General features: G+C 42.1%; 1 protein-coding gene across 3 annotated transcripts; it reads left to right on the plus strand.

The window, feature by feature from the left end:
- Nucleotides 1-5,648: 5,648 nt before the first annotated feature.
- LOC110520080 (uncharacterized) lies at nt 5,649-27,585 on the plus strand. 3 transcript variants are annotated; one of them, XM_021597109.3, is made up of 9 exons: nt 5,649-6,034; nt 9,118-9,605; nt 10,563-10,691; nt 11,557-11,649; nt 11,926-11,983; nt 13,592-13,680; nt 14,088-24,024; nt 25,672-25,802; nt 26,208-27,585. In XM_021597109.3, exons 2-8 carry the CDS (start codon nt 9,546-9,548, stop codon nt 25,761-25,763), a joined length of 10,458 nt encoding a protein of 3,485 aa, XP_021452784.3. In that variant the 5' UTR covers nt 5,649-6,034; nt 9,118-9,545; the 3' UTR covers nt 25,764-25,802; nt 26,208-27,585. The 3 variants fall into 3 exon arrangements, with proteins under 3 accessions (XP_021452784.3, XP_090085864.1, XP_090085865.1); XM_090229738.1 differs by having other exon boundaries at nt 5,712-6,034; nt 9,123-9,605; XM_090229739.1 differs by lacking the exon at nt 9,118-9,605 and having other exon boundaries at nt 5,856-6,034.
- Nucleotides 27,586-27,774: the final 189 nt, after the last annotated feature.

Raw genomic sequence — 27,774 nt, forward strand, 5'->3', positions numbered from 1 at the left:
AGGAGACAAAAGTGGTCCTGGAAAATATGTACAGATACAGTATGTGCACCACGTCATTGCTCTCTCTCTCTCTCGCTCTGCTGTTTGTGCTTCTTGCTAGTAGTCACTCAAATGGCGAGGGGCTGAAGCTCATTGGCTTAAATCCGAATTGCTAGGGGGCTGGCCCAAAAATTGGGGAAAATGGCATAGCACAACTTCTAGGAAACAGTCACTTTAAAACTAGGGATTTCGTGGATAATTTAGGTAAGACAGTAATTATGCTCATAGATTACGCATGTATGAACTACACATTGACACATTCAGCCCAAAGTGGGAGGTTTAAAAAATACAAACGTTAAAGAGCATGCCTTCAGTTGACCACAATATCAACATTTTGCAACGGTCTCCGGACTTGAAACCCATTGAAAACCTGTGGTTTCAATTGAAAAGGGCAGTCTATAAGCGCAGACCAAGGATATCAAGGATCTGGAAGGATTCTGTATGGAGGAATGGTCTGTGTTTTTTAGAAAAAGGCAAAGTGAGGTATTGAAAACAGAGGTGTCAATCATTTTCAAATGTTTATTACAGATAGTGCACTGTCAATCACAGTCGTATTATCGGATGATAAAAGAGTGTGATAAAATCCAAGACGCCTAGTAATTTATTGTTCCATATCTAATAGCATCTCACCTCATTCGGATGCACCCCACCGTGGTATCTATCTGCCTTTCGTCTGCCTGCCCTGCAGTGTTCAATGAGCTCAGGAGTAACGCCAACGACAGTAAGGCTCTCTCACTTCTAGAGCCAGAATCAAAAGCAGTTCTATTGCAGCAGTGCTGTACTTTACTGTACAGATGCTGTGAGGAGTCTAGTAAAATAGCACTATGTGACAACCAGTCTGGGAGAGGCTGGACACGGACAGTGACATTTGTCTCTGAAGTGCCTGCTTTAGGCACTTAGTGACAGGCATGCTGATTCCAGACATGAGGGTCAGTTGTAGACCACCAGATGGTGTTATCGCTGAAACCCTGGAATGGCTAATTCCCTGCAGTGTGCGGGATCATCACTCACTTCACATAAACCAGAGAATGGAAAGAGGTGACATTCACGTAACAGTAATAGCACTTGGTTATTACTCTACAGTTAGAATTGGTGACGGTACAGTCATTTCAGTTGACGTGTCTGACGGCTGGGCTATTTAATTAACACTGGCAACATTCTGCGTGATTCTCCAATGATTAAACTGCTGCACAGCAGGGAAAAGGTAGATTACATTTCTCATTGTAATTTTAGAATGTTCGGGAGAACATTAGCATTCAATCGGGAAAAAATAACTATTTGTAGACACACATTAAACAAACAAATGGGTTTTTTATTAGCTGGAATATGATGATGTTTCGCAGCCATAACATGACCATTACATAGGAAGAAATGCTGCTCAATGCACATTTTCTTGCATTTATAATTTGGTCTGCATCTAACTGTAAGCCTACTGTACAACAATAAGAATAAAAAGCCAATAATACAATTCCCTGCTGAGTTAAATCGTGTAGGGATTGAAACACGCCATTTGATGACTCAAAGGAGAGCTTACAATATATTTAAAGAATTCATTACAAAAGGAAAGGTAATAAAGTGCTTCTCTCAGGCAATGGAGATTGTGCCAGAAATACATCAGACAACGATATTTGATGGCTTTTGTGACTTAACTCTGTCTGAACTCTCTTAAACCCGCTCAGTAGAGGAGAACATGTTGTGCTTTCACCGAGTGTCTGTTTATATAAATATAGCTTGAAGACATGTTTCACTAGTCTCTCTTGAAAGGTACAGGATGTGTACTGTAGGCCTATTTGTCATCCCGGTGTACTGTAGATCTTGGTCCTGGACCTTTCTTGTCTCCCTTGCATGTGCCGTTTTATTTGTCACATAGAAAAAAATAATCGGCTCATTCCAGTGAGCCGCGTCATTTGGCTCTGTTGACGTAAAAGAGCCGCGTCATTTGGCTCCCAAATGGCTCTACATTCAAAATGCTTGAAAATCGACCTACTGTAGGACCATGTAAAACGTGCAAATCTCTAATGTAAAGCCAAAAATGTAGGCTCGCATTATGTCAGATGGTGATATGCACCTTCAAATACATTTTTTAGCTGGCCTTCAAAATATATACAGTGCATTCTGAAAATATTCAGAGCCCTTGACTTTTTCCACATGTTGTTACGTTACAGCCTTATTCTAAAATGTATTAAATTGTTTTTTCACCTCATCAAAAAATATTTTGTTCGCTTTGTCATTATGGGGTATTGTGTGTAGATTGCTGAGGAACAAAAATGATTTAATATATTTTAGAAGGCTGTAACATAACAAACTGTGGAAAAAGTCCTCACAGTTCCTCAATTGGCAGCTTCATTAAATAGTATTCGCAAAACACCAATCTCAAAGTCAACAGTGAAGAGATGACTCCGGGATGCTGGCCTTCTAGGCAGAGTTCCTCTGTCCAGTGTCTGTGTTCTTTTTATCTGACTCTTTTCTTTGAGATATGGCTTTTTCTTTGCAACTCTGCCTAGAAGGCCAGCATCCCGGAGTCGCCTGTTTTGTGGGTACTATTTAATGAAGCTGCCAGTTGAGGACTTGTGAGGCATTTGTTTCTCAAACTAGACACTCTAATGTACTTGTCCTCTTGCTCAATTGTGCACCGGGCCTCCCACTCCTCTTTCTATTCTGGTTAGAGCCAGTTTGCCCTGTTCTGTGAAGGGACTAGTACACAGCGTTGTATGAGATCTTCAGTTTCTTGGCATTTTCTCACATGGAATAGCCTTCATTTCTCAGAACAAGAATAGACTGACGAGTTTCAGAAGAAAGTTCTTTGTTTCTAGATATTTTGAGCCTGTAATCGAACCCACAAATGCTTATGCTCCAGATACTCAACTAGTCTAAAGAAGGCCAGTTTTATTGCTTCTTTAATCAGGACAACAGTTTTCAGCTGTGCTAACATAATTGAAAAATGTTTTTCTAATGATCAATTAGCCTTTTAAAATGATAAACTTGGATTAGCTAACATAACGTACCGTTGGAACACAGGAGTGATGGTTGCTGATAATGGTCCTCTGTACACCTATGTAGATATTCCATTTAAAAAATCTGCCTTTTCAAGATAGAATAGTCATTTACAATATTAACAATGTCTACACTGTATTTCTTATCAATTTGATGCTATTTTAATTGCTTTTCTTTCGAAAACAAGGACATTTCTAAGTGACCATACACTTTTGAACAGTAGTGCAAAAATGAGCGTGGACCAGAATGACGTGCTCTCCCCGCTATTTATTGTATCTGCAGTGACGATTCACCGTCTTCAGATAATAATTTTTTTTTTAAACATTTTGCAGATAATCTTTGTTTGAAGCTTAAAAAGCAGTAGTAGTATGCAAATCAAGGAGCCAAATGAACGTCTCTTTCTGCGATGCAATCCCCAACGCTCAACATAAAGAGCCGTTCAAGAAGAGAAAGTGTCCCTTTAAGAAAGATGTAAATGCATTTTGATACTGTACATTGTGTTCTCTGCAGCAGGCAGTGACAAATATAAGAATTTCAACATTTTCCTTTATGGGAAACATTGTCTGTTGATTTAAGTAAAGGGCAATGAACGAGCTCACGCTGCAGTTTCTCTTGAGACCAGTTTAGATTGTTTGCTGAGTTTTCATATGTAAGATATTATGCATAGTGTGCTTGTCTGTCCTTACCGGTAGGCTAATATAAACATACTGTACGCTTACATAATCCCAGACTGTATTGTTACCTACAGTATGTATAGGGTTCTGACCTACTGTATTCTAAAGCTGTCTGTAGAGAAACAGTAACTCATAGTAGCATGTATCTGGGGCCAGAATGAAAGACAGCATGGCGCTTCTCCCATGGAGCAGAGGTAGTGAAAGATACTGTCTCTGAAACAGTTAGCGCATTATTCCTTTCCTGGCACGCTTGACATCTGTTCAGTGATATGCAAAGGCTCTAAAGCCTTGTTCACACTGCGTGTCTTAATGCTCAAATCCGTTTTGGATTATTGACTGTCCAAACAGCAAGTTACATGTGACCAAATCAGATTTGTGTGTGTTCTGACAGCAGTCATTTGCTGACATGGCTATGCTAGTTGTCATAGTAATGACGGGCATGTGAGCAGTGGTGAAGGCTTATTGGTGGTGGTGCTCGTGCTTCCTATCATTCAAAAGTTGTGTAGCAAGCTAACGTAACAACAATGACTGCCATGGATGTTTCCCAGTTGATTTGCATGTTCAAAATCATAGTGTAAGAACACTTTTAAAGCCTCAAAGGAAAAAATTATCCAACTTTTAAAACGAGTCCTTTTTGGCTATCCACACCAGTCAACTAGCTAGCTAGCCACACCAGTCAACTAGCTAGCCAGGTAACGTTAGCTGTTTAGCTCTCTAGCACGTTCACTAATGTGTTTGTAAACAATTAAAACCTAGTTATCTTCCACATGTTCTTGTCAAACTGTCAACAGAGTAGCTAGTGACCAACAAGATATGCCAAATAACAGTCTAAAAACCACACGAGGGCAAATAAATCAGATTTGACCGTTCAGACATGTCACATGGCCAGGAATCAGATTTGTATCTGTGGCTTGAAATATCCAATTCCATGTGCTTTTTTGGCTGTTCAGGATATGCAAAGAAATAGGATTTGAGTCACTTCAAACCAATGTGAACAAGGCTTTAGTGTCTGATGGAAGTCACTTCTTATCTCCAGTGAGGGGCTGGGTATGGGAATGGGTCCACCTGACAGGCTCTGCTAGCGGAGAGGCTGCTGCTGCCTCCTCTCCACCACTCTGCATGACTTACCCCTCTGTTATGGATCAGAGAACTAACTCCAAGCAGAATAAAAAGAGCCGCTATGAAAATAAGATGAGGCTTAATAAATTCCCTGAAAGTTGGCTGATTGTATTCACATTGACAGTTTCTTTCACTCACTGAGATTGAATGGATAACTAACTTCGGCACCTCCCTACCCTTTAAGAGTAATGTGACTTGTTGTTTGGACATTTACTCAAGCCACGAGAAGCGTCCTGTGTCAAATGAATTGAGGCTGTCTCCATGATCAAGATTCATTGGAGAGTGTGGTGTTCGAAAGATCTTAGGTTTCCGTGTAGAGTGGCGGCGGTAGGAATGCGTCAGACGGGGTTCTTTAGGGCAGGTGACATATAGAGAGGCGGGTGTGGGTTACACATGGGGTAGACGGGCCCTGCGGTGATGCATGGCTGCCACGTCTGGCCTCCACACATCCCCGGCCTTCAGGGCATAGCAGAGTCAGCCTAGCACCGCTGCACTCCAGCTGGGCTAAAGAGGACGAATGAGAGGAGTGAGAGGAGCGAGAGCTCTCCGAACCTCAGGTGTCTCTTGCAATGTCTGCCTTTAGCATTACATCACCACTGACCCCATTCCAAACCCCTGGATGACGCATCACATGGGTCCGATTTCTCTCTAACTGTAACTGTTAACATTCAAATGAGCAGCACTTTCCTGGGATCGAGCAGCTCACGCTGCGAGGGGTAATTTAAGACTGTAGAACGGTAGAGATACCTAAAGCATTAGATATATGACTGAATGTGTATGTTTTTGGCGTGTATAAATAGGTCATGATGACAGCTGTAGTTGCAGAGTGGACAGTGAGCTATGATGGAATCTGTGATGATGAAACTGCAGTGTTCGGATTTATTAGTAGAGTAGGCTGTAAAAGAGGGTGGCCTAGGAAGTATTCACATGTATATTCCCCGGACTCAACATGGAAGGCACCAAGGCCTCACCCTCTAAAAAAAGCACCTCTGGCCCATCTTACGGAGGGGGGGGGGGGTCTAAAATAAAATCAGCTGTCACTGTCTGCTCGTTGGACAGAGGTGATCACGTACTGCTGGAGCTGGACTCCAACGCCAAAAGGGATTTGACTTGTGGCGAGGAAAGACGCCCTGCGGGCCAGGGGTTTCAGTGGCCTTCCTGTGGGATTCTATCGACTGAGTTGCATTTTTCTTTTTTTCACAGACCTGGTAGGTGGAGAAGCGTCTTGGAGCAACTTTGTCTGTGTTGGTTGGGTGGTCTTTGACTTCTACATAGCTAATGTTGTTGTTCATAAGCCATTCAAAAGTGATTCATTGATGCATGCATTAATGGCTCCGTTTGCTACTTTTGCACATCATAGGCTTTCTGAGTCATGTAGTATTCATTGATTTCAGTCATTAATATGATGTTAGGAAGCAGAACAGTTGAATTAATATTCGCAGTGGAGAAATAAAAATGTGCTTTAGTTCTCCTTTCCCATGTTTTCATTATGTGTCAGTATTCGATTATGTTATTTAATGCATGGACATAACTAGTAGTTAGAAGGAGAGCTGAGGGGCAAGGTTTTGTTCTTGTGCTGTTTGAAAGCCTTATTATTTTCCTCACAGAGCAGACATTGTCTTTGAGGTTCTTTCTTGCGAAGTAACAGGCAAATCAGAACTTCCCAAGGGCCAGTAGAACTGTAATTAAATATTTTGGATTCGGACAGTAAGCTAACCTTGAGTAATGTGAACTGCATTTTTATCTGGAAAATACTGGATTCGCCTCTGTAGCCTTATTGCCCAAGTGGACAGACTGTCATTCCTTGTCTCATAATCGCAGATAGCTGTGCTGATGTCATAGACCACAGCTGAGTTCAATATAGCTTTTGAGCTCTGCATACCAAAAGCAAGGCTCCTGTCTGTCTGAAAACAGTTCCTCAGAAGGTTATTACTGCCATAGACTACTGAGAGTTTTGAATGGCAAATACAATTAAACTCACTTGATGTATGGAGGTAAGAACATTGTAGGTGTGACCTCAGACACACAAAACATTTATTTACATATTACTTACAATAAGTCCAAAACAGGACAGTGTCACGATTCTGGAAATGGGTCTTCCAAGCTTTAAAAATCTTGTCCTCCCAGTTTGTCTCCAGCTCTCACTGAGAAATACGACTCTACAGGACTCCAAAGTTTAAAATAGGGTGGATTTATTTTTGCAGGTAGTTGGCGCCTAGATTACTTCACTTTCCTGTTATGTGAGCTCTCAACTGAACATAACATGTCACAAGATATCCAAAGATTGTTGACACATTTCTGGGCCTTACAGTTTCCAAAATCCTTAATTAACATTATAGCTGCATGGCCTCCAGTTGCCAAAGGCAATGGTAGAGATTGAACTTTCTCCTATATCTGATATAAGAAAACATTTCCTATGGCGCCAGGTATGTTGAAGCTACCTGGATTTATGGTTTTGGACCAAGGCGAAACGTATCTTATTTTGGGAGGTGGCTATGCTTGTCCCGCTCCCATCCCTCTTGACAGGCTGATAGGTTTACACTAGCATGCTGATCATGCCTCTAGGCTAAAATAGATGGTCCGTTACAGCTTTGCCCCAACACTGTCTTGTCCACACAATCCTATGATACTGTACTTATCAACAGCATCAATCCCCAGCAGGACTATGTATGCCTATCATCAGGTTTTCATTGTCCTCCTGGGTGATCAAACGTTTATAGTCTCAAATACGTTTATAGAATGTTTAGAGCACAAATAGATAAGTGTAACAGTGACTAGCCTATTTGTGGCTTCAAGGCAGTATGCATATCCTTCAGATAAAAAAATATATTATTTACAGCATTTAAAGCTATGAAATACAGTTTGATTTGAAGTGATTCAATCTGTAATTTCCTGTCATAATTCATATTATGTAAGTGAAATATCATCTCCAGTCTATTTTTTGCTGACGGTATTCTTCATTTTTCATTCAGTTTGAGAAACCAACCATTTGTGGCTGTACAGAGATCCAACTTTGTGTAATGCACGTTGAATCTGTTTTTAATTTGATTCATGCTGATTAGGCTTCATACAGCCTGCCAATTAAACAAAAACTGAAATTCTCATGAATTAGGACTTTCCTCTTAATGAGTGTCCCTTACGTGATTCCAAAGTGATGCTTTTACGGTGCTGTATGTTCCACAAACCCCAAATTATCTTTAGTGCCTCTGTAGTGCAACGTGAAACTGTGCATCCATGCTTCCCTAAAACCAGACCACCAGAGCTGAAGTATGCCCCCATCACATGTCATGTGGTGTCCATGCTGGCTCAGCACCAAGGCTAATGTGCACTCTGTGTGGGTTATAAACAGTTTGGGGTGTCAGGGAAACATTACCATAACCATGTTTTACAGCACAGCGACAAACATAAATCTTTATTCTCCCACTGTTTAATTGACCATCCACTGGGACGGCTGTAATTGATTTGAATGATGCTCCTATGTTGGAGAGGGACTGTCTCATTCACTAGAGCACTTGTGCACCCTCATGGGAAACACTGTGAATTCCCTTTCTCCTGGATGTGTATGGTCGCTGTGTAAGAAACGGTTACAACAAAGAATGACTTCACCCACTCTCCATGTCACGATGTTGATTACAGAACAAAAAATTATAGTCTACTGTCAATGTTAGATTTAAAGATTGAAAGCCTTTTCAAAGCTCAGTTGCCAGTCATTCATGTGGATGTTTGTGTATGTACCCTTCCTTTAAAATAATGCCAAATGGCAGAATGGCACAAAGTGAACATACTGTCTATCCCTGTGCTTTAAGATTGGACTGTAAACTCGTTGTAAGGTCTTCAGCTGTATTAAAACAATTGTCGCCAGTTTGCACTCATTTAATGTATGTTAACAGTCGAAAGCCTGCCATGTGGTTGCACTGTTCCCTTTATAAATGTACTGTGTAGCTACAAAATAGATCTCCTTCTCTTAAATCTGTGTCCCCTATTTGAACTGGTGAGGGAGGTATTGATATTGTACCTCTGCAAAGCCGCCTGATCTCGCGCGCTTTGCGAAGCGAATATCCATGTAAACCCGCGAGATCAGACGGCTTGTGGGGCAATTGATATTCTGCAACTCCATGTAATGCACCTCTTTCATAAGCAAGCTTATTATCGCCCCCATGGCAACTCAACGCTGGTCACAGACAACACATTGCCCTAAATTCTCTACTAGTGAAATAGTCCAACCATGTGATTGTGTATAGCATAGACGGTTGGGTAAATGTTATAATTAATGACAGTTGTTCCCTGGCAGCGCAGGTGTAACTACCAGGTTAGGACTTCCTGAGGAAGCTGTGAACTCAGAGGAACAGGATTCACTCTGAAGACTCAGATCCCATTGACAGGAACCAACTGACAAGACCTCCTGACACCAGGATCCACTGACACCGGGATATATTGACCACCAGTACCCACTGACACCAGTACCCACTGACACCAGTATCCACTGACACCAGGATCTACTGACACCAGTAGCCACTGACACCAGGATCCACTGACACCAGTAGCCACTGATACCAGTAGCCACTGACACCAGGATCCACTGACACCAGTAGCCACTGACACCAGGATTCACTGACACCAGGATCCACTGACACCAGTAGCCACTGACACCAGGATCCACTGACACCAGTAGCCACTGACACCAGGATCCACTGACACCAGGATCCACTGTCCGTACCCATGGCCATGTACCAGCAGGCAGCTGACTCCAAGCAGCATGACAACATCTTCTCCAGCGGGGTAGGCAGACACACACAATACATGATAAAGATATGGTCATACATTTATGGATGTATTCTTCAATGACCAGTTTTAGGCCGTACTACCTGACTTACTGACATACCTAACCATAGAAGCCTCTAACAATGTAGGTGATAAGATTTTCTTTAAATATATATTTTTAGTGTCCATTGTAATGAGCCAACTACATCATTTTTAGATTAATTGTGTGTTTTGTCATGCCCACCCTGGTAACCCTGCCATGTTTAGTGTGACTGTAAGGACTTGGGACGTTAGATTTTGCAGTCTAGAAGTCATTTATTCCACATTTTGAATGAGGTTGCATAATTCTGGTATTCACAGTAGATCATTCCGAGCATGTTCTTAAGCAGTTGCAGTCATGCAAAGAAAGAGTCAAAGTGTTGTGATTGTTGTGAAAGCCACTGATGGCTTTGTGGTGCTATGTTAGTGGAAAGTGATGACAGCTGACCAGTGGGAGAGTTCAGTGGCCCTGCAGACCCACGGAAACATGACTCCTCTCATGGGGCTCAGAGTGGAAACAAGGGCAGACAGGCAACACAATGGGCAATCTGTGCCCCCTGCAGGATCCCATTAGTCATGTTTTAGACCTCAAAAGCTGTCAACTCCACTCTGCAGGGTGGGCAAAACAACTATCTGCCTGGACAACATGCTGTGACGCACCACCCCCAAAAAGCAAGCAACTAGAAAGATTGCTCTGCCATTGTGTAAACATAATGCCACATGGTGTCAGGAGGCCTACATTGAAATGGGCATGTGTGTGTGTGTGCATCTGTGTGTGTAAACACTCTGCAGTCTCAGTACTGGCTGCTCCAGTATTTTCTATGAATTTGCAGAAGTCTGCAATGAAACCCAAGTTCAATAGGCCTATCAGGCATAAGTCTGATCCCAGGCCATGTAGACATGCAGGCAGCTAATGATGTTTCACCGCTTCATTAGGTCATGGAGGAGTCGGAGGTCTGCTCCGTGCCTGGGGGGCTCGCCGGCATCAGGGCACAATTCGAGACCCAGGAAACTGCCACATCGCACAACGTCACCCAGTTCCTCTTCCGCCACAGAGAGGTGCAGGTACTGTAATTAATGCAGGCTAATCTCAGGCATGCGGTGCATGGGGGGAACGCGCAGATGTGGTATGACCTACGCTGGTTAAATCCCAGCCTACAATCTAGCTATCCATCCATCCGCACCACTGTGTCCCTGCCCGCATTACGTCCCCTGCCGAGTGTAAGTCACTCACTCAGGGAGCGACCACAAATCTGGGCGAATAGTCAATTATTGAAAATGCTGGGGAGGTGCCTGCTGCTGTATTATTTTTCTCCAAAGGCTTAAAGTACAGATGTTAGATTTCATTTGATGCACTGCTAGACAGTGCTGGCTAACTTGGCAATGGAGAAGAATACAGATCCCCGTGTCTGTCAAAACCCCTGGATTTCACACTCACATTGCTACTGCTTTAATTGCCACTATGTGTATAGCTTGGAATCCTCAGCTGAAGAGACACAAAGGGGCATGAAACAAATGAAGTATTCTTTGTCCCTGTATTCATTGTGATAGCTACCGTGTTTGATTAAGGTGAAGCTACTGTGTTTGATTAAGGTGAACCATCCATGGAATCGTCCCTTCTCGTCTGTCATCCTCTCTTTGTCTGTGATTAGTGTAATTTAACTGCAGTAAGCCATCTAATTATCAAGCTTCTATCCCATATTGTTCTCAGTGATGCACACTCTATCTGCTACTGTTTGAGCATTAATTAAACTCACTGCCGCTGCTGCTTGTGCTGGGCTGTCAATGAGTGTGAGCCATTCCCTGCTGTATGTGTGTGTGTCTGAGCGTGTGTGCGTGCCTGTGTGTGTGTGTGTGCCTGTGTGCGTGCGTGTGTGTGCGTGTGTGTGTGTGTGCCTTTATGTGATAGCCAACGTCTTCGATCTCACAGGAAGTGGAATTGAACTCTGAGTTGACAATGATGAGCAGCTCCAGGGAAGTCATCCCAGCCTCTCAGCAGGCTATTTCCCATCAGGATGAACAGGTACATGTAGACCTTCTGGATACCTCTGAGTCATCACACAACAGTGAAGCTGGGCTGAAAACCCAGACGTTAATGCCTTATATGTGTTAACAATTGTAAAAACTTTTTCATTAGAGAAAAGATCTTTACTGACCACGGTCAGTACGCTGACAACAAGAGACCTAGTAGAGAGTGGATTAACTCTAAACAGCTTGATCATTCAGTTAATGGCCATTACATAACACAGATTCGCTTTACATGTGGAAATTGTCCTAATAGACTGCCATTCTGATACAGGTCACACATGAAGAAAACTTGGCCTCCAGTTATGAAAACAACCATAACAATGAAGCAGGTAGGATGTTACTACAGTTTATGTTCGTCATATTTTACAGTATGCACATCATTAAGATAAATAACACTGTTAAAATTATTTTTAATTAAATCATATGAGGTTGATGGATGAATCTTGCATTCAGAAAGTATTCAGACCCCTTCCGTTTGTCCACATTTTGTTACGCTACAGCCTTATTCTAAAATGGATTTAAAAAATATTTTCCTCATCAATCTACACACAATACCCCACGATGACAAAGTCAAAACAGGTTTATAGAAATTATTGCAAATGTATATAACAAAAAAACAGAAATACCTTATTTACAGAAGTTTTCAGACCCTTTGCTATGAGATTCGAAATTGAGCTCAGGTGCATCCTGTTTCCATTGACCATCCTTGAGATGTTTCTACAACTTGATTGGAGTCCACCTGTGGTAAATTCAATTGATTGGACATGATTTGGAAAGGCACACACCTGTCTATATAAGGTCCCAGAGTTGATAGTGCATGTCAGAGCAAAAATCAAGCTATGAGGTCGAAGGAATTGTCCGTAGAGCAGAGACAGGATTGTGTCGAGGCACAGATCTGGGGAAGGGTCTGCAGCATTGAAGGTCCCCAAGAACACAGTGGCCTCCATCATTCTTGCATGGAAGAAGTTTGTAACCACCAAGACTCTTCCTAGAGCTGGCCATCCGGCCAAACTGAGCAATCGGGGGAGAAGGGCCTTGGTAAGGGAGGTGACAGAGAACCAAATCGTCACTCTGACAGAGCTCCAGAATTCATCTGTGGAGATGGGAGAAACATCCAGAAGGACAACCATCTCTGCAGCACTCCACCAATCAGGCCTTTATGGCAGAGTGGCCAGACGGAAGGCACTCCTCATTAAAAGGCACATGACGGCCCACTTGGAGTTTGCCAAAAGGCACCTAAAGGATTCTCAGACCAGGCGAAACAAGATTCCCTGGTCTGATGAAACCAAAATTAAACTCTTTGGCCTAAATGCCAAGAGTCACGTCTGGAGGAAACCTGACACCATCCCAACAGTGAAGCATGGTGGTGGCAGCATCATACTGTGGGGATGTTTTTCAGTGGCAGGGACTGGGGGGCAAGTCAGGATCGAGTGAAAGATGAACGGAGCCAAGTACAGAGGAAAACCTGCTCCAGACTACTCAGGACCTCAGACTGGGGCAAAGGTTCACCTTTCAACAGGACAACGACCCTAAGCAAACAGCCAAGACAACGCACGAGTGGCTTCGGGACAAGTCTCTGAATGTCCTTGAGTGGCCCAACCAGAGCCTGGACTTGAACCCGATCTAACATCTCTGGAGAGACCTGAAAATAGTTGTGCAGCGACACTTCCCATCCAACCTGACAGAGCTTGAGAGGATCTGCAAAGAAAAATGGGAGAAACTCCCCAAATACAAGTGTGCCAAGCTTGTAGTGTCACACACATTTGCAAAAATGTCTAAAACCTGTTCATGGGGTATTGTGTGTAGATTGATGAGGGGGAAAAACAATGTAATACATTTTAGAATGAGGCTGAGACGTAACAAAACGTGAGAAAAATCAAGGGGTCTGAATACTTTCTGAATGCACTCTATATTGTTTGTCCTCTTGACATTGTTAGAGGAGGAAGGTCCTAGACTTACAACCAAGGAATTGAGAGATCATTTTGAGAGAACCATCGAGGAAGCTGCCCCAAGCAAGCCAATGAAGGTAATTGGACATGCTTGTCTTAAACCCGTTTTACTTAAGTGGACAGAAAGTGCATCATTTTGGCTTAGGTTACACACAAACCCTTCTGCTTTTTATCACCACTGCCGAACAAGTTATTAACTTTGAATTGAAATTTGTTGCAGTGTAGCTAATGTGTAAATACAGCTTGTTTAATAACACTATAAGACGTTTTCTCTTAGCTTGTTTTAAAAATGATCAAGATTCTTCAATTAAACCATGTCAGGCACCAATCCCTCAGTTAATAACAATGAGACTGGATATTGACAATTAGTGACAAACAAAGAGTTGGCATGCTATATATACATGTAATGTTTGCATTCAATTTTGTATCTGAAAACATGTCAGGGACCTCTAATGACCGCAATCATTATTTTCTTCCCAAAAAGATTGGCCGAGCTGACATCAATAGGTCTCAGTGGGCCTCAAGTGTATCACAAAAACAAGTCTCAACAAGTGAGATACACAATTTATCGTCAAGTAATATACAGAATTTCTCATCAAGTGAGATACATAATGTTTCATCAAGTAAGATATGGGAAGATTCTGCTACTGAAGCAATAGAGGACACATCTGCTGTTGCTGTTGACTACGAGAATACAGAATATTTCCCTCCGCCACCTCCAGAAGACTTAGAGTACCTCCCACCTCCACCCCCAGACTTACTGCAGGTCCCATCAGAAAGTCCAGATATGCCAGTAGAGTGCTACTACTCACCTGAGCCTCCGGAATCAGCTTACCCCTCTAAACGTCCACTCAGTAGACAGGAATACTTCAGGCAGAGAAACCAGTATGAGTTGAAGCGCCTTTACAAGCATATCCATCCTGAGGTTCGTAAAAACATAGAGATGTATAGTGATGCGGCTGAGTATGAGAACATCCGACAGGGGAGTCAGGAGGAGTTCACGGGGGAGACCAGGTATATATACGAGGATAACGGTAGCAGCCCCAACGACTGCATTAGCCCAGAAGAAGAGTACCTGGAATGGGATGAGATCCTCAGAGGGGAGGTGCAGTCAATGCGCTGGATGTTTGAGAACAAACCTCTGGATGCCATCAAAGACGACGCCTCAAATGAGGGTGACGACCAAAACATGGAACAGGAGATGATTGTTGGGAGTGATGTAAAAAGCAAAGCATGGATGTTTGAGACCAATCCCATGGACACGTTGGGATCCAACAACATAGCTTCAACTAAATATAGAAATAGATTCAATAAGTTGGACAAAGGAGATGTCCGTGCTGCAGCCTGGTTGTTTGAAAACCAGCCTATGGAGACCCTGAACAAAATGCATGGTGATGAAGAGCTAACCAAAGAGATAGTATTTACCCAGGAAGATGGCAGCTCTACCATATACATGCTTGAATATCAGTACATGGAAACGTTAGGTCATACTGAGACCATTGATGACAGTCACCTCCTGAGTCTGAGGTCAGCGCTTGAGGATATAAAGGGAGAAGTGAAGACGATCACAAGCACATTTGAGACTCAGTTTATATGTGTCCTCATGGGACAGTCGGGCCAGATGTTGGAGATAACATCTATACGCAAAGTGGAGACTGAGAAGGGGGACACTAGAACATCAACCTGGCTTTTTGATACTCAAGCCCTGGACATGACTAATAGACTCCCTGCCCCAGTGAAACTTGTGTGTAGCCTGTCCATGGAAGACAACTACAAAGGAGATGTTTACAGGGGTAGATGGTTGTTTGAGACAAAGACCTTAGACTCCATTAACAAAGATGAATGGGAAAGCTCGACGCTGCAAAAGGAAGAGATAATCGGAGCTGATGTCCGAAAACATTGCTTAGCGTTTGAAACTCAGCCAATGGATTCTCTGAAAGATGATTCAAATGCGAGACCCCCGACTATCGAAGACGTTATTGGCGGTAATGTTAGATCTGCAAGACACTTCTTTGAGACTAGTCCCAAGGCAGCTTTGAAGGATATCAATGAGGTAGGGAGGCTCAAAAAGGTAGTGGCAGCTGAAGAAGAGAAGGGTGATGTAAGGCACCAAAAATGGATGTTTGAGAATGAACGACTAGAGAACATAAGAGATGAGAAGAAGGAGACTATTCGTACTGTGAACTTTGAAAATCTGACTGAAGAGGAAGGTACAAGCTACAATGCAGATGTCCGTAAGAATTGCATGGTATTTGAGACTCAGCCAATGGACACTTTGAAAGATGATTCAAATGTTAGAGCCTTTTCAAAGACGGAAATTGTCAGAGGCAACGTCAGATCAGCTAAACATTACTTTGAAACTGCTCCAGCTGACAATTTAAAAGACCTTGCTGAGGTTGGGAAACTACAAAAAATGGTGAGACTTGATGAAGAGAAGGGGGATGTGAGACACCAGAAGTGGGTTTTCGAAAGTCAACCCCTGGAGCACATTAAAGAGGAAAAGAAGGAAGTCGTCCGAACCATTAACCTGGAGGAAATCGATAAAGTGGATGTCTCAAACTACAAGCAAATATTTGAAACCACAGACTTAACCAGATGGGATGAATCTCAAAAGATACTCGTGGAGGGTGTAACATGTGGCTCTGTGAAATCTAACAAACATCTGTTTGAGTCTACACCAATGTATGCCATGCAAGACAGCTCTGGCCATTACCATGAAGTGAAAACAGTGCATCGAGAAGAGGTTGTCAAGGGAGACGTAACAAGCTGCAAATGGATGTTTGAAACACGCCCCATTGACCAGTTTGATGAAAGTATCACTAATTACCAAATTATTAAAGGAATATCCAAAGAAGTTGAGTCTGGTGATGTTAAAACTGCCAAGTGGCTGTTTGAAACACAGCCTCTTGATGCAATTAAATACTTCAGCAATATTGAAGATGAGGAAACTACAACCAAGGAAAGTGTTGAGATTGTAAAAGGTGATGTTAAAACCGGTAAGTGGTTATTCGAGACTAAACTAATGAATGTCCCATACGAGAAGGAGGAGTTGAAGAGTGAAAATGAGAGTGAGGAGGTACACAAAGGAGATGTAAAAACCTGCACTTGGTTGTTTGAGACAAAGGCACTGGACACTATCCGAGATGAAACCGAAACTGTTCTTCAAACATGCACAGTAAATCAAGAAGATGTCCAGGGCAAAGATGTACGAATGGCTCGTTTTCTATTTGAGACAGAAAAACTCGAGAATATCACAGGGGAGGATGAAAGTTTTAAGAGGGTTACTGATATAGACATTCAGTCAGGAGATGTGAATAGAATAAAGTATATATTTGAGAACCAGTCCTCTGATATCATGACCTCAACATCTGAGGAGGTTATGCAAATGCTCAAAACTACACAATCAGAGGACATCCAGAAAGGAAATGTGGGGAACTGCAAATGGCTCTTTGAGAACCAGTCGATAGATGCAATACATGATACACAAGAAGAGGCTCTGGAGACCCGCACTGTGATGGATGTACAAGGAGGTAATGTGGACAAAGGCCGTTTCATTTTTGAGACCTACTCCTTGGACAAAATCCAGGAGGTGTCCTCGGAGACAGAGACGGATATCACAAAGTTGCAGAAAATCACCCGTGAAGAGGAAGAGAAAGGGGATGTAAGGAACTACACCATGATGTTTGAAACTCAGCCTCTTTATGCCATTCAAGACAAACAGGGTCATTATCATGAGGTCACCACTGTCACAAGCGAGGAGATATTGAAGGGTGATGTGATCGGGTCCCGGTGGTTGTTTGAAACTAAGCCTCTTGATTCTATCAGGGATACAGATGAGGTCTATATAATCAAATCTGTCACACAGGAGGATGTTCAGAAAGGAGATGTTACTTCAGCCAAGTGGAGATTTGAAACACAACCTCTTGATAAGATTGCAGAGGACATAAAAATGTCAGTTAAAACCGTTGAAGATATTCAAGGAGGAGATGTTAGAATGAATAAAGAGCGTTTTGAATCTGATGAGCTGTCACAGAAGTCTGTGCGAACAGTTAATGTGAGTGAAATCCAAAAAGGTGATGTCAGGACAGCCAAATGGATGTTTGAAACTCAAACAATGGATAAAATACGTAGCCAGAGCGAAGAGAATTTAATAGAAACCGTCATGAAAGAGGAGGTCCTAAAGGGAGATGTTAGACAATCAGTGTGGCTCTTTGAACAGAATCCCCTTGACCATATAAAGGAGGTAGATGAGGACAATACAGTAGTTGTTCAAGAGGAGATCCCCAAAGCCGATGTAAAGACAACAACATGGCTGTTTGAAACAACTCCATTCCATGACTTTAATGAGAACAGTGTTGAGAAGTCAGAAATCCTAGGTAAAAGTATCAAAGGAACCCTTGAGGAACTTTATAGCCAGAAAATTGTTAATTCAAAAGGAATACTCATTGAAGCAGATGAAATTGGGGACGTTAGAATGGCAAAATACCAGCTAATGAATACAGATTCTCCAGAGATCCAAAGAGAGGAAATTATCAGCGGTGATCTGAACAACATTATGATGAATCTTTTGAACCGTCGGGAAACAATTGAGAGGGGAGTAGTGGTAGAGTCAGAGGAGAAGGGTAATATCAGTACAACAGTGCATCAATTGTTCAACCAAGAGAGGGGCATCAATGTGGAAAAGGAGGAAATATTAAGAGGTGACATCCAGGAAGCTGTAAACAATCTTCTCAAGGAGGGAGGATCTGCTAAACGTGGTATACTCCTTCAAGAGGATGAGAAGGGAGATGTGCAAATGACTATTTATTCTCTTCTAAATAAACAAGAGGACATCAGTGTTGACAAAGAGGATATAATCAAAGGCAATATAAGGAATGCTCTCCAAAGACTATCCAACCCAGAAAACCAAGAGCAGATGAGGATAAAGGTGGATGAGACAGAAAAGGGAAACGTAAACTTTTACTCCACATGCATTGAATCTGGGGCGCTTGACTATCTCAAACAACTCCAGGTAGAGCCAGATGAGACTCCACCTGAAAAGATAGAGAAAGAGGAGATCATTAGAGGAGATATAAAGGGGACAAAGCTCATTCTTGGCAGTAGTCGAGCACAAATTGAGCGTACGGTAGTTGAAGAGGACATAGTGTGTGGAGATGTTCGCAAATCCGTCAAGGTTTTCATGAGCGAACCCACACACTCACTGGATGGCCTACAAAAAGAGCAAATTGTGAGGGGTGATTTGAAAGCAGCTATGAACTCACTGTCTCAGTCTGTAAATCAGACAGTGGTTGTAGAGAAAGAGGAGGTGGTGAGAGGTAACATACACGAAACCAGAAGACACCTTGAGTGTGCCCATAGACGGCCCAAAGAGGTGGAAAAGACAGAGATTGTCCACGGCAACATCAAAGGAGCACTGAAGTCCCTAGAGAAATCGGCAACCTCCAAAGTTGAAGTTGTCATCGAAGATTTAGTTCCTGGAGACATCAAAGGTACCTTAAAATCCCTGGAGCAGGCAAAGCAAACAGTCAGGGCGATCGAGAAGGAAGAGATTGTAAAGGGTAACATTCATACAGCAAAGCAGTGTTTACGAGATGCTTCTAATGACAGAAGGACATGTCAACAGGAAATAGATGTTCAGGGAAATGTGAGAGGCACTATTGAGCTCTTATTGGAACCACCAGCTTCTCCAAGAATGACACGGAGGCCCAGCTTCGAGGGTGATGTGAAAATGTCCATTAAGTCACTCTACGAGACACATGAGGTGCATGAGACGGGGGAGGAACAAACTCAACCAGAGAAAGAGGAGGTGATAAAGGGTGATGTTAAAGGCACAATCAAATCCTTGCTGGAATCAGCTCAGCGTGCAGCTCCTAAAATCAGAGTGGGAGCTAGAAGGGTCAAAGTCCCTGTGAAATCTCCATTGCGCTCACAGCATGGAAGCCCTCTATCGCGTTCACAGCAAGGTAGCCCTGAATGTTCTGTTGCAACCAAAACTGAGAGTGAGACACTTAAAAATAAGTCTCAAAGCATTGAAGCACAGAGAAACATTCAAAAAATAAAGACAGCCAATTCGGCCAAAACTGAGAGCTCAACACAAGATAATCAATCCCTCTCAACTCAAACCGCAACCAATGCATCTGAATCACAGACTACTCAACAATCAAAGACAGTAATGCAACACACGACCATCACTCAAAACCATGGCATTAAAACTTTGGAGACTAAGTTCCGTAACCTTAATTCAAGTCGAAAGGGTATGATCAGACTAGATAAAACCAAAGTGAAAACAAATGTTCATACCCCAACACGGACATTGTCTGAGTCGGAACTTTCTCTCCCTCCCCCACCTCCACCATGTGACGATCAATCATCCCTAACCCCAGCATCCTCTATCAATAGGCTGGACTTGGACCTTCCTCCTCCCCCAACTCCTCCTCCCCCACCACCTGTTGACTCTGAGCCTGATCATTTCCCTCCGCCACCACAGGATTTCCTTCCACCCCCTCCCTCACAGCATGAACTGGACTCTATGCCATACCAGACACCTCATCCATCACCAGCAAAAGCCACAAAAATGACGGTCAAAAAGGTGAAAGGTCCTGCATTGCATCAAGTCTCGAAACTTGAACCAACCAGTCAGATTCAGAAAATTCAACAGGCAACCTCGGAGAAACATACAACCACAGCCAACAAATCTGTGTTGGAAATTAGCAAAACTCAAAATGAATTAACTGTTTTGTCTGAAATCCCAAAACCCCCAGAATCACCACGACCATTAAAGAAAGTTTACGTCGCCCCTATAAGATTTACTCCTCCACCTTCTCCTCCTCCCTTCATGAGATCCACTAAATTCAAAACTCCATTAATACAGGCAGAAGAAAAGTACAGAAAACAGAAAGTGGATAGTACACCACCTGCTACACCGAGTCCCATTTTCATGCATGAGTCAGTCACTGCTGCCCTTGAAATGCTTTCCACTGAGGAGGCAGGTATGAAGCAATCAAAAAAGAGCATGGCGTTTGGTTTCACTCAAGACGTGGCTGAAAAGACTGTGACTAATGTTAAGTCAGACACACTATCATCTGATTTATCCAAGCAGGCGCAAATCTCAGATACTCCTTCAAGCAAGACTTTGATCTCTGCTGTATATGGGAAAAATCTCCCTGAATCTGCGGTTATTTCTGCAACTAAACAGCATATTGTCTCTGATCAGACATCCAAAGTCGTCTCAGTTCAGCACCAGACCACATCTATTTCCTCCACTAAGCAACAGACAGTTACTGCAACTAAACAACAGGTAACTTCAGCATCCGCCAAGCACTCACACTCTGCTGTAAGTAGCTCTCAAGTCCAGATCTTATCCAGTGATGCTAAAAAAGTTGAAAATACAAAAGCAGATGTTCAAAATTTTAAAGTTTACTCTCAAGGAACAAAAACAGACGTCCAGAAGGATGTAAAAAATAAAGGTTCTCATAAATCTGAGGAGAAAAAGAACAAGGATAATTCTGCATCCCAAATTCCCGAGAAGGTTTCTGACCAGCCTACCGAAACAGTAAAGGGAACCCAAGAAACAAATGTCAAAGCAGCGAAATCAACCTCAGAAGACAAAAATAAAAATGACAATTCTGTATCACAAGCACCTGAGAAGGTTGCTAATCAACCTATCAAATTAGAAAAGTTGACCCCAGAAATTAATGTCAAATCAGGTAAAAAGAAGAAGGCCAAAGGGACAGAAAAGCAAGTAGAAGTAAAAGAAACAAAACAGCCAGATGAAACTAAGACAGAAAACATTTCACAGGTGAAGGATGTGAAGGTGGAAGTAAAGGAAGTCACAAAGTTGAAGGTTTCTAGTGAGCAAACACATGCCCAGACTGACGTCAAGGTCAAGGAGGACAGTCAGAAAGCTCCTGCTATTAAAGACAACCAACCAGCAACTCCAACTTCTGCAAGAAAGAAGAAGAAGAAGAAGTCAAAAGCTAAAGATGCAGCTGCCACCACAGAATCAACTAAATCTCTTTCTGAAAGTTCCACTCAAAGTCAGGAGATGCAAACAGCCCATCAAGAGGAGCAGATCCAGGTACATAAGGAAGTTATTATCACTGAAAGCAAAGTTGAAAGAAAAGTTCATCAAAGTGTCCAGCAACAGGGAACAGTTAAAGTAGAAAAGCAGGTCAAGCCATCACAAAAGAAGAAAGAGTTGACAGGAAGCCAACAGATCCAAGAGAAACCAAAGGAAGAGTACAGAAATGTTCCAGTCAAAGTGGAAAGTGGAAAAATGACAAACATGTCAGCCCGAAAGGAACCTGCGAGGCCGTCAACAGAGAGCACTGAGGATTCTCAAAGACGAGAACATGCCCAGGAGTTAATCTCGCATATAACAGAGTTAGAGGGAGCTTCAGGAAAAATAGATTCTAAATCTGTGAAGACACTGCTCAATACTATTCCACAGTGGCTCATTGGTCCTGAGGAAAATCTTTATTTGGAGGGAACTGCAGTTGAGCATAATGTACAAAAGCTTACAGAAATTGTTTCGTATGTGAAAAAACTAGCAAAGGCAAAGTTGATGGGTTTAGAGGGGATCCACACTAATCTGGAGAAGCATGAGTGTGAACCTACTTGTAAAAAGATCATTGTTGGTGGTGCAACTCAAAGGATACATAAAATAAGTATTGGCTCTTTGAAAGTTGAAAGTCAAAAGAAAGTTGTGGAAAGCAAAGCAACATCACATGAAAGCAAAATGCAAGAGTTGAGTGTAAAATCCATGCGCTCACCCTCGCCACTACTAAGGATGCGCTCACCCTCACCAACCTTTATTACCATTGAATCTACCCGGAGAACTGACTCTCCTCAGAGAATAACCCCATCACCTATCCTAGCGCACAGACCAGCCACTCCCCCAACACCTCCCCCTCGCAAATCGGAAACTCCTACAACACGCATCAATAGGGCCACACCCTCTCCCACCTTCTCTAGGGCAGAGAACTTGGCGCGGCTAAAAGATACTACAGCCAAGCTTTCCCGTGGGGTGACGCCGCCTCCAGTTTTACTTCCTATGCAAGTCACAGAAAAGAAATCTGAGATTGTGGAATCCCCTGCATCATTCCATCGGCAGATCAAAATTGAGGCACAAGCTGAGGGAACTTCAGAAGTGTCAGACGCAACAATTGTCACTCAAGAGGCTCAAAAGGTTGATGTAAAGGTCACAGATAAAGAGTCATTCCATCAAACGGATAAAGAAGTCATGGAAGCTTCTGAAATGTCAGACTCGTCAATGGTGACTATGTCAGTGAGAAACAAGAGGGAGTTTTTTGAAGATGCTCAAAAAGCTGAGGTAAATAAGACCAATGTGCGAAAAGATCCCATCGACATCCCAGAGCACTTGGGCCCAGACAGGGAGGAGCACAAAACAACAAACCAAGAGAGTAAGGATGACACACAAAGCACATCTGAGAAGGTCACAGAGAACAATGCTGAAATAGTGGGATCTGCAAAGTCAACTGATAAAGAATTGATGGAAGCTTCAAAAATGTCAAACTCATTAGCAGCAACTACATCAGTGAGAGACAAGAGAGAGTTTTTTGAAGAGGCTCATAAAGCTAAAGTAAATAAGACGTATGTTCGAAGGGATCCCATTGACATCCCCGAGCGGTTGGGTCCAGACATAGAGGAGCTCAAACCAGAAAACCAAGAGAACGAGAAGGAGGACCTTCCAAAGGTGGACTTGTCAGGATTAGTCAACAAATTTGAAACACCGGAAGATAAAGTTTACGTCAGAAAGCCTATCACAATGAGAGAAAGACGTGAAAGTGAGATGGAATATACAGAGACTGAAAATACAGTTATTCAAGAACAAGAGATGCCAACGTTTGACATCAAGGCTATTAAAAATGTTTTTGAAATGGTTGAGCAAAGTCCCTCCTTCAAAGGGGAGAAAAATAAACAGGAGGCGCTGGAGTCAAACCTGAGTGAAAACACTAGAGATAGTTCAAAGCAGGATAACACCCAGGAGACACAGAGGGGCTTCGGGCAGATCTCGCCCCTGCCTTCCCAGAAAGAAGTGCAAATCATGTCAGCAGACCCAACGGGCTTCTCTGAAAAGTCAGTCACAGAGCATTTCTCAAGCTTAGATGAATTCGGCAACAAGACAATTGGATCATTGAGCAGCACAACTGTTTCCCAGCACTCAGAGAGCACAATAACCCACCATGCCCCCTTCTCATATGCTGACGTGGTAAAAAAAAGGGGGGGGTCTGAGGTGACGCCGTCTGAATCCCCGGAAGAGGCTTCCACTGAAGAGTTGCTGAGGAATTTCCACAAAACATGGATGGAGAGTGAGAGTGTTTTCAAGAGTCTCGGCTACAGTGTTTCGGAGGAGAGAACATCACATGTTGTGTCACACCAAACAAAGACCGTTGTTACTGGTAAAGACAGTTGTACTGCCTGCATGATGGGACTTGAAACTAACAGGATATAATGGCATGTAAAAATGCCCTCTCCGATATTCAATGAGACCTAACATTTTTACATGTGCCTGATTTTAAATGGAGAGAGATTATTGTGAATGGACAAAGAACTAATGCTTCAATGAATGAGTCATGGCAAAAGAGCAAGAGCTAAGCATGATATGATGATAACATGAGGGACATTATGGAATAGAATCACACACATCCTATTTAAATGCAAGCATTCATGTTTGACCATAAAAATCAACACAAAGTACAAGTTTGGGTCAATACTGTTTGCCATCAGTAAAGAATGTTTGAGATTTCTGAAAATTATTTTTTGATTTAATCTTTAATGTGATTGCACTTGTTTGAAGATGTATATACACAACCTAGTCTCAGAGCATTTTGTATTATTCTGTATGTAAATCCGAGGACACAATATGTATTAATTTGTGGATGTCCATCACCGATTTCATATGATATATTACGAATTACATTTTGTATTATATGTTACAAATGTGCAAAATATATAATATGTTACAAATTTAAAAAAAAAGGTACTATATGTTACGAATTTGCAAAACTAGCTAGCTGGCTAACGTTAGGGGTTATGGTTAGGTTTATGAGTTAAATTGAAGGGTTAAGATTAGGGTTAGGGGAAGGGTTATCTAAAAGGGTTAAGGTTAGGGTTAGGGGAAGGGTTAGCTAACATGCTAAGTAGTTGCAAAGAAGCTAAAAAGTAGTAAGTAGTTGAAAAATAGCTAATTAGCTAAAATGCTAAAGTTGTTCGTGATGAGATTTGAACTTGATGCTAGACTTACCCATCCACACGACCAACCATCCTACTTTCATTTTTTGCCTTTAGTAACCATCGATCTTAACATATCGTAACATCTTATACTTATTTGAGTGTTCCGGATTTACGTTGACTATGCTACATCTAGTCTATGAGACCAGGCTGGTATACATATACAGAGTATATACACGGAGTGTACAAAACATTAAGAATAATGAGTTGCATCCCCCCGTTTGACCTCAGAATGGCCTAAATGTGTCAGGGCATGGACTCTACAATGTCACGAAAGTGTTCCACAGGGATGCTGGCCCATGTTGACTTCAATGCTTCCCACAGTTGTGTCAAGTTGGCTGGATGTCCTTTGGGTGATGGACCATTCTTGATACACATGGGAAACTGTTGAGCATGAAAAACCCAGTAGCGTTGCAGTTCTTGACACAAACCGGTGCGCCTGTCACCTACTACCATAACCAGTTCAAAGGCACTTAAATATTTTGTCTTGCCCATTCAACCTCTGAATGGCACACATACAAAATCCATGTCTCAATTGTCTCAAATCTTAAAAATCCTTCTTTAACCTGTCTCCTCCCCTTCATCTACACTGATTGAAGTGGATTTAACAGGTTACATCAATAAGCGATCATAGCTTTCAACTGGATTCACCTGGTCAGTCTAGTCACGGAAAGAGCAGATGTTCCTAATGTTTTGTACACTCAGCGTATACTACGCATGATCATGATAATTATGCCTTGATAACATTTCTTAATATTATTGAGTCATTGTGTATGTTGTATAAAAATACTAGAATGATAACTTTTCTCTGGCAGACTCGAATTCCCCAGTCGGAGCATTGCACTGTGTGTCAGAGGAGGGTCTAGCCGATGGAAGCTCTAATAGCGGACAGAAAAAAATTCCATAAATCCTGTTTCTGCTGCGAGCACTGCCAAAATAAATGAAGGTAAAGCACATATCACCCAACCAAGGTGAATTCAAAGTAAGTGGATTTTGGCTGTGAACTGGTAAGCAGTGCTTGAATGGGGGTTGCTGGGTAGCCTAGCGGTTAGAGCATTGGACTAGTAATCAAAAGGTTGCAAGTTCATATCCCCGAGCTGACAGGGTACAAATCTGTCATTCTGCCCCTGAACAGGCAGTTAACCCACTGTTCCTAGGCCGTCATTGAAAATAAGAATTTGTTCTTAACTGACTTGCCTAGTTAAAAAAAAAATGGTTTTGCTCCTACAGTTTGTGTCTGCACACAGGACACCAATTCTGTTGTACTCTGTTTGCAAATTAAGCAATAACATGACATGATTGTGGAATCAGCTTCACTGTTTTGAATAATAATTTGTTCTGTCTCCTCCAGCCTTGGCAACTATGTCTCTCTCCATGGACATCTGTGCTGTTTACCACACTACAAACAACTCCAAAGGGAACTACGATAATGGATATGGACAGACACTTACCACTGACTCATCACCTCAGAGCAACTCGATTGGAGGAATTCACAGAGCAGCATAGGCTCAACTGAAAAGGACACCTTTGAAAAATAATTTATGAAATCAAATGACGAGAACAAACAAAATAGTAATAAGATACCTGTTGTGTGGCCTCTACAAGCCCACTCCCCACAAAAATCCTTTAAAGTAGGTGAGGACTAACTAAGCCGCCATGGCCTCCGCAGGACAATTCCCCGAAGTCACCCAAACAACAACATAGGAAAGCTATTTCCAGGAGCTCTCTTTGAAAGAGAGCATTTCCACCACCATGGCAGGTAGAAAAAGGCATCATGTATGCCAGAGAAAACTGAAGAAACTTCAAGCAGTCGATGGTAAGGCAACCTATGAAGGCAAAGAGACAGTTGGAATTGGAAAAAGTCTGAGACTGAAGGACAAAAGTACAAGTGCAATAGACACGAAAGGAGATGTGAATGGTAGAAATTGTGTATATATTTATATTGTGTGAGAGTGGAAGAAGATGGTTCAGAAAGTGCTTAGGGTTAGAGGCAAAGACGACTAGAATGACAGAGAGAAACATGAAATGTTATGCTTAGAAATTTGCTCAGGAGGCCAACCTCATTGGTCTTTCAAGTTTGATAATTGAAGACATTAGCTCTGTATTTCACATGGAATTGACCCACATTAGTCACGTTTAATTGATCTATAAAATATAATTTTGATAAGTTCAACGGGGCTCACATCTTCGGGGTAATTGATTTGTTAAATTTACCTTGTTCAGTCATCTATCAATTAGTTTAAGTCCATGGAGAGAGTATTGTAGATATCTAAGACACAGTCATAAATTTGCCTTGGCTTTTTCTTTCAACATATCGACATTTTTAAATTTACCTTTTTCTAGCACCTGGTGTGCAGCCTAGTAAAAATGATCTTGGAAATACTTTCTTTATAATATATACAATATATATCCTCTTAATTGGTATTAATCATGTTTGTTTTGGACATTTATATCATATTTTGCAATGCACATTTTTTTTAAAAGATTAGACTACCTTGCTTTGTATAAGAGAATTGTACAAGAGACTGGTTACTCAACAATTCGTTCAAATGTATTGCTGATCCAGGGGCAATAAAATCATTGAATTGGTCAGTCTCAAATCGCCTTCTTTCACATGAATTAAAGGTCCAATGCAAACGTTTTTTATATCAACATCAAATCATTTCTGGGTAACAATTAAGTACCTTACTGTGATTGTTTTCAATTAAAATGGTCCAAAAGAAACAAAATAGCTTCTGAAGCAAAGAGTTATTTCTCAAGACAGAATTTTGCTAAAAGTGTCTGGGCGTGGTCTGAGTGGGAGGGGAAAGCTGAAAATGTGTTGTTATTGGCAGAGAGGTCTGGAACTCTTTTTCCTATTGGTCTATTAACTAATTTATTGCATGGTGATGTCAGAATGGAAGGCGAAAACTCGATCC

This window comes from Oncorhynchus mykiss, chromosome 3 (genome assembly GCF_057628025.1).
Source record: "Oncorhynchus mykiss isolate SJ-2025 chromosome 3, ASM5762802v1, whole genome shotgun sequence".
NCBI classification, from domain to species: Eukaryota; Metazoa; Chordata; class Actinopteri; order Salmoniformes; family Salmonidae; genus Oncorhynchus; species Oncorhynchus mykiss.

Bases quoted from the DNA above. Each gene is read 5' to 3' on its own strand.
- LOC110520080 (XM_021597109.3), top strand. From the start codon at position 9,546: ATGGCCATGTACCAGCAGGCAGCTGACTCCAAGCAGCATGACAACATC. The intron at 9,606-10,562 runs GTAGGCAGACAC...CCGCTTCATTAG, and splicing joins ACAACATCTTCTCCAGCGGG to GTCATGGAGGAGTCGGAGGT. The intron at 24,025-25,671 runs GTAAAGACAGTT...TTTCTCTGGCAG, and splicing joins AACAAAGACCGTTGTTACTG to ACTCGAATTCCCCAGTCGGA.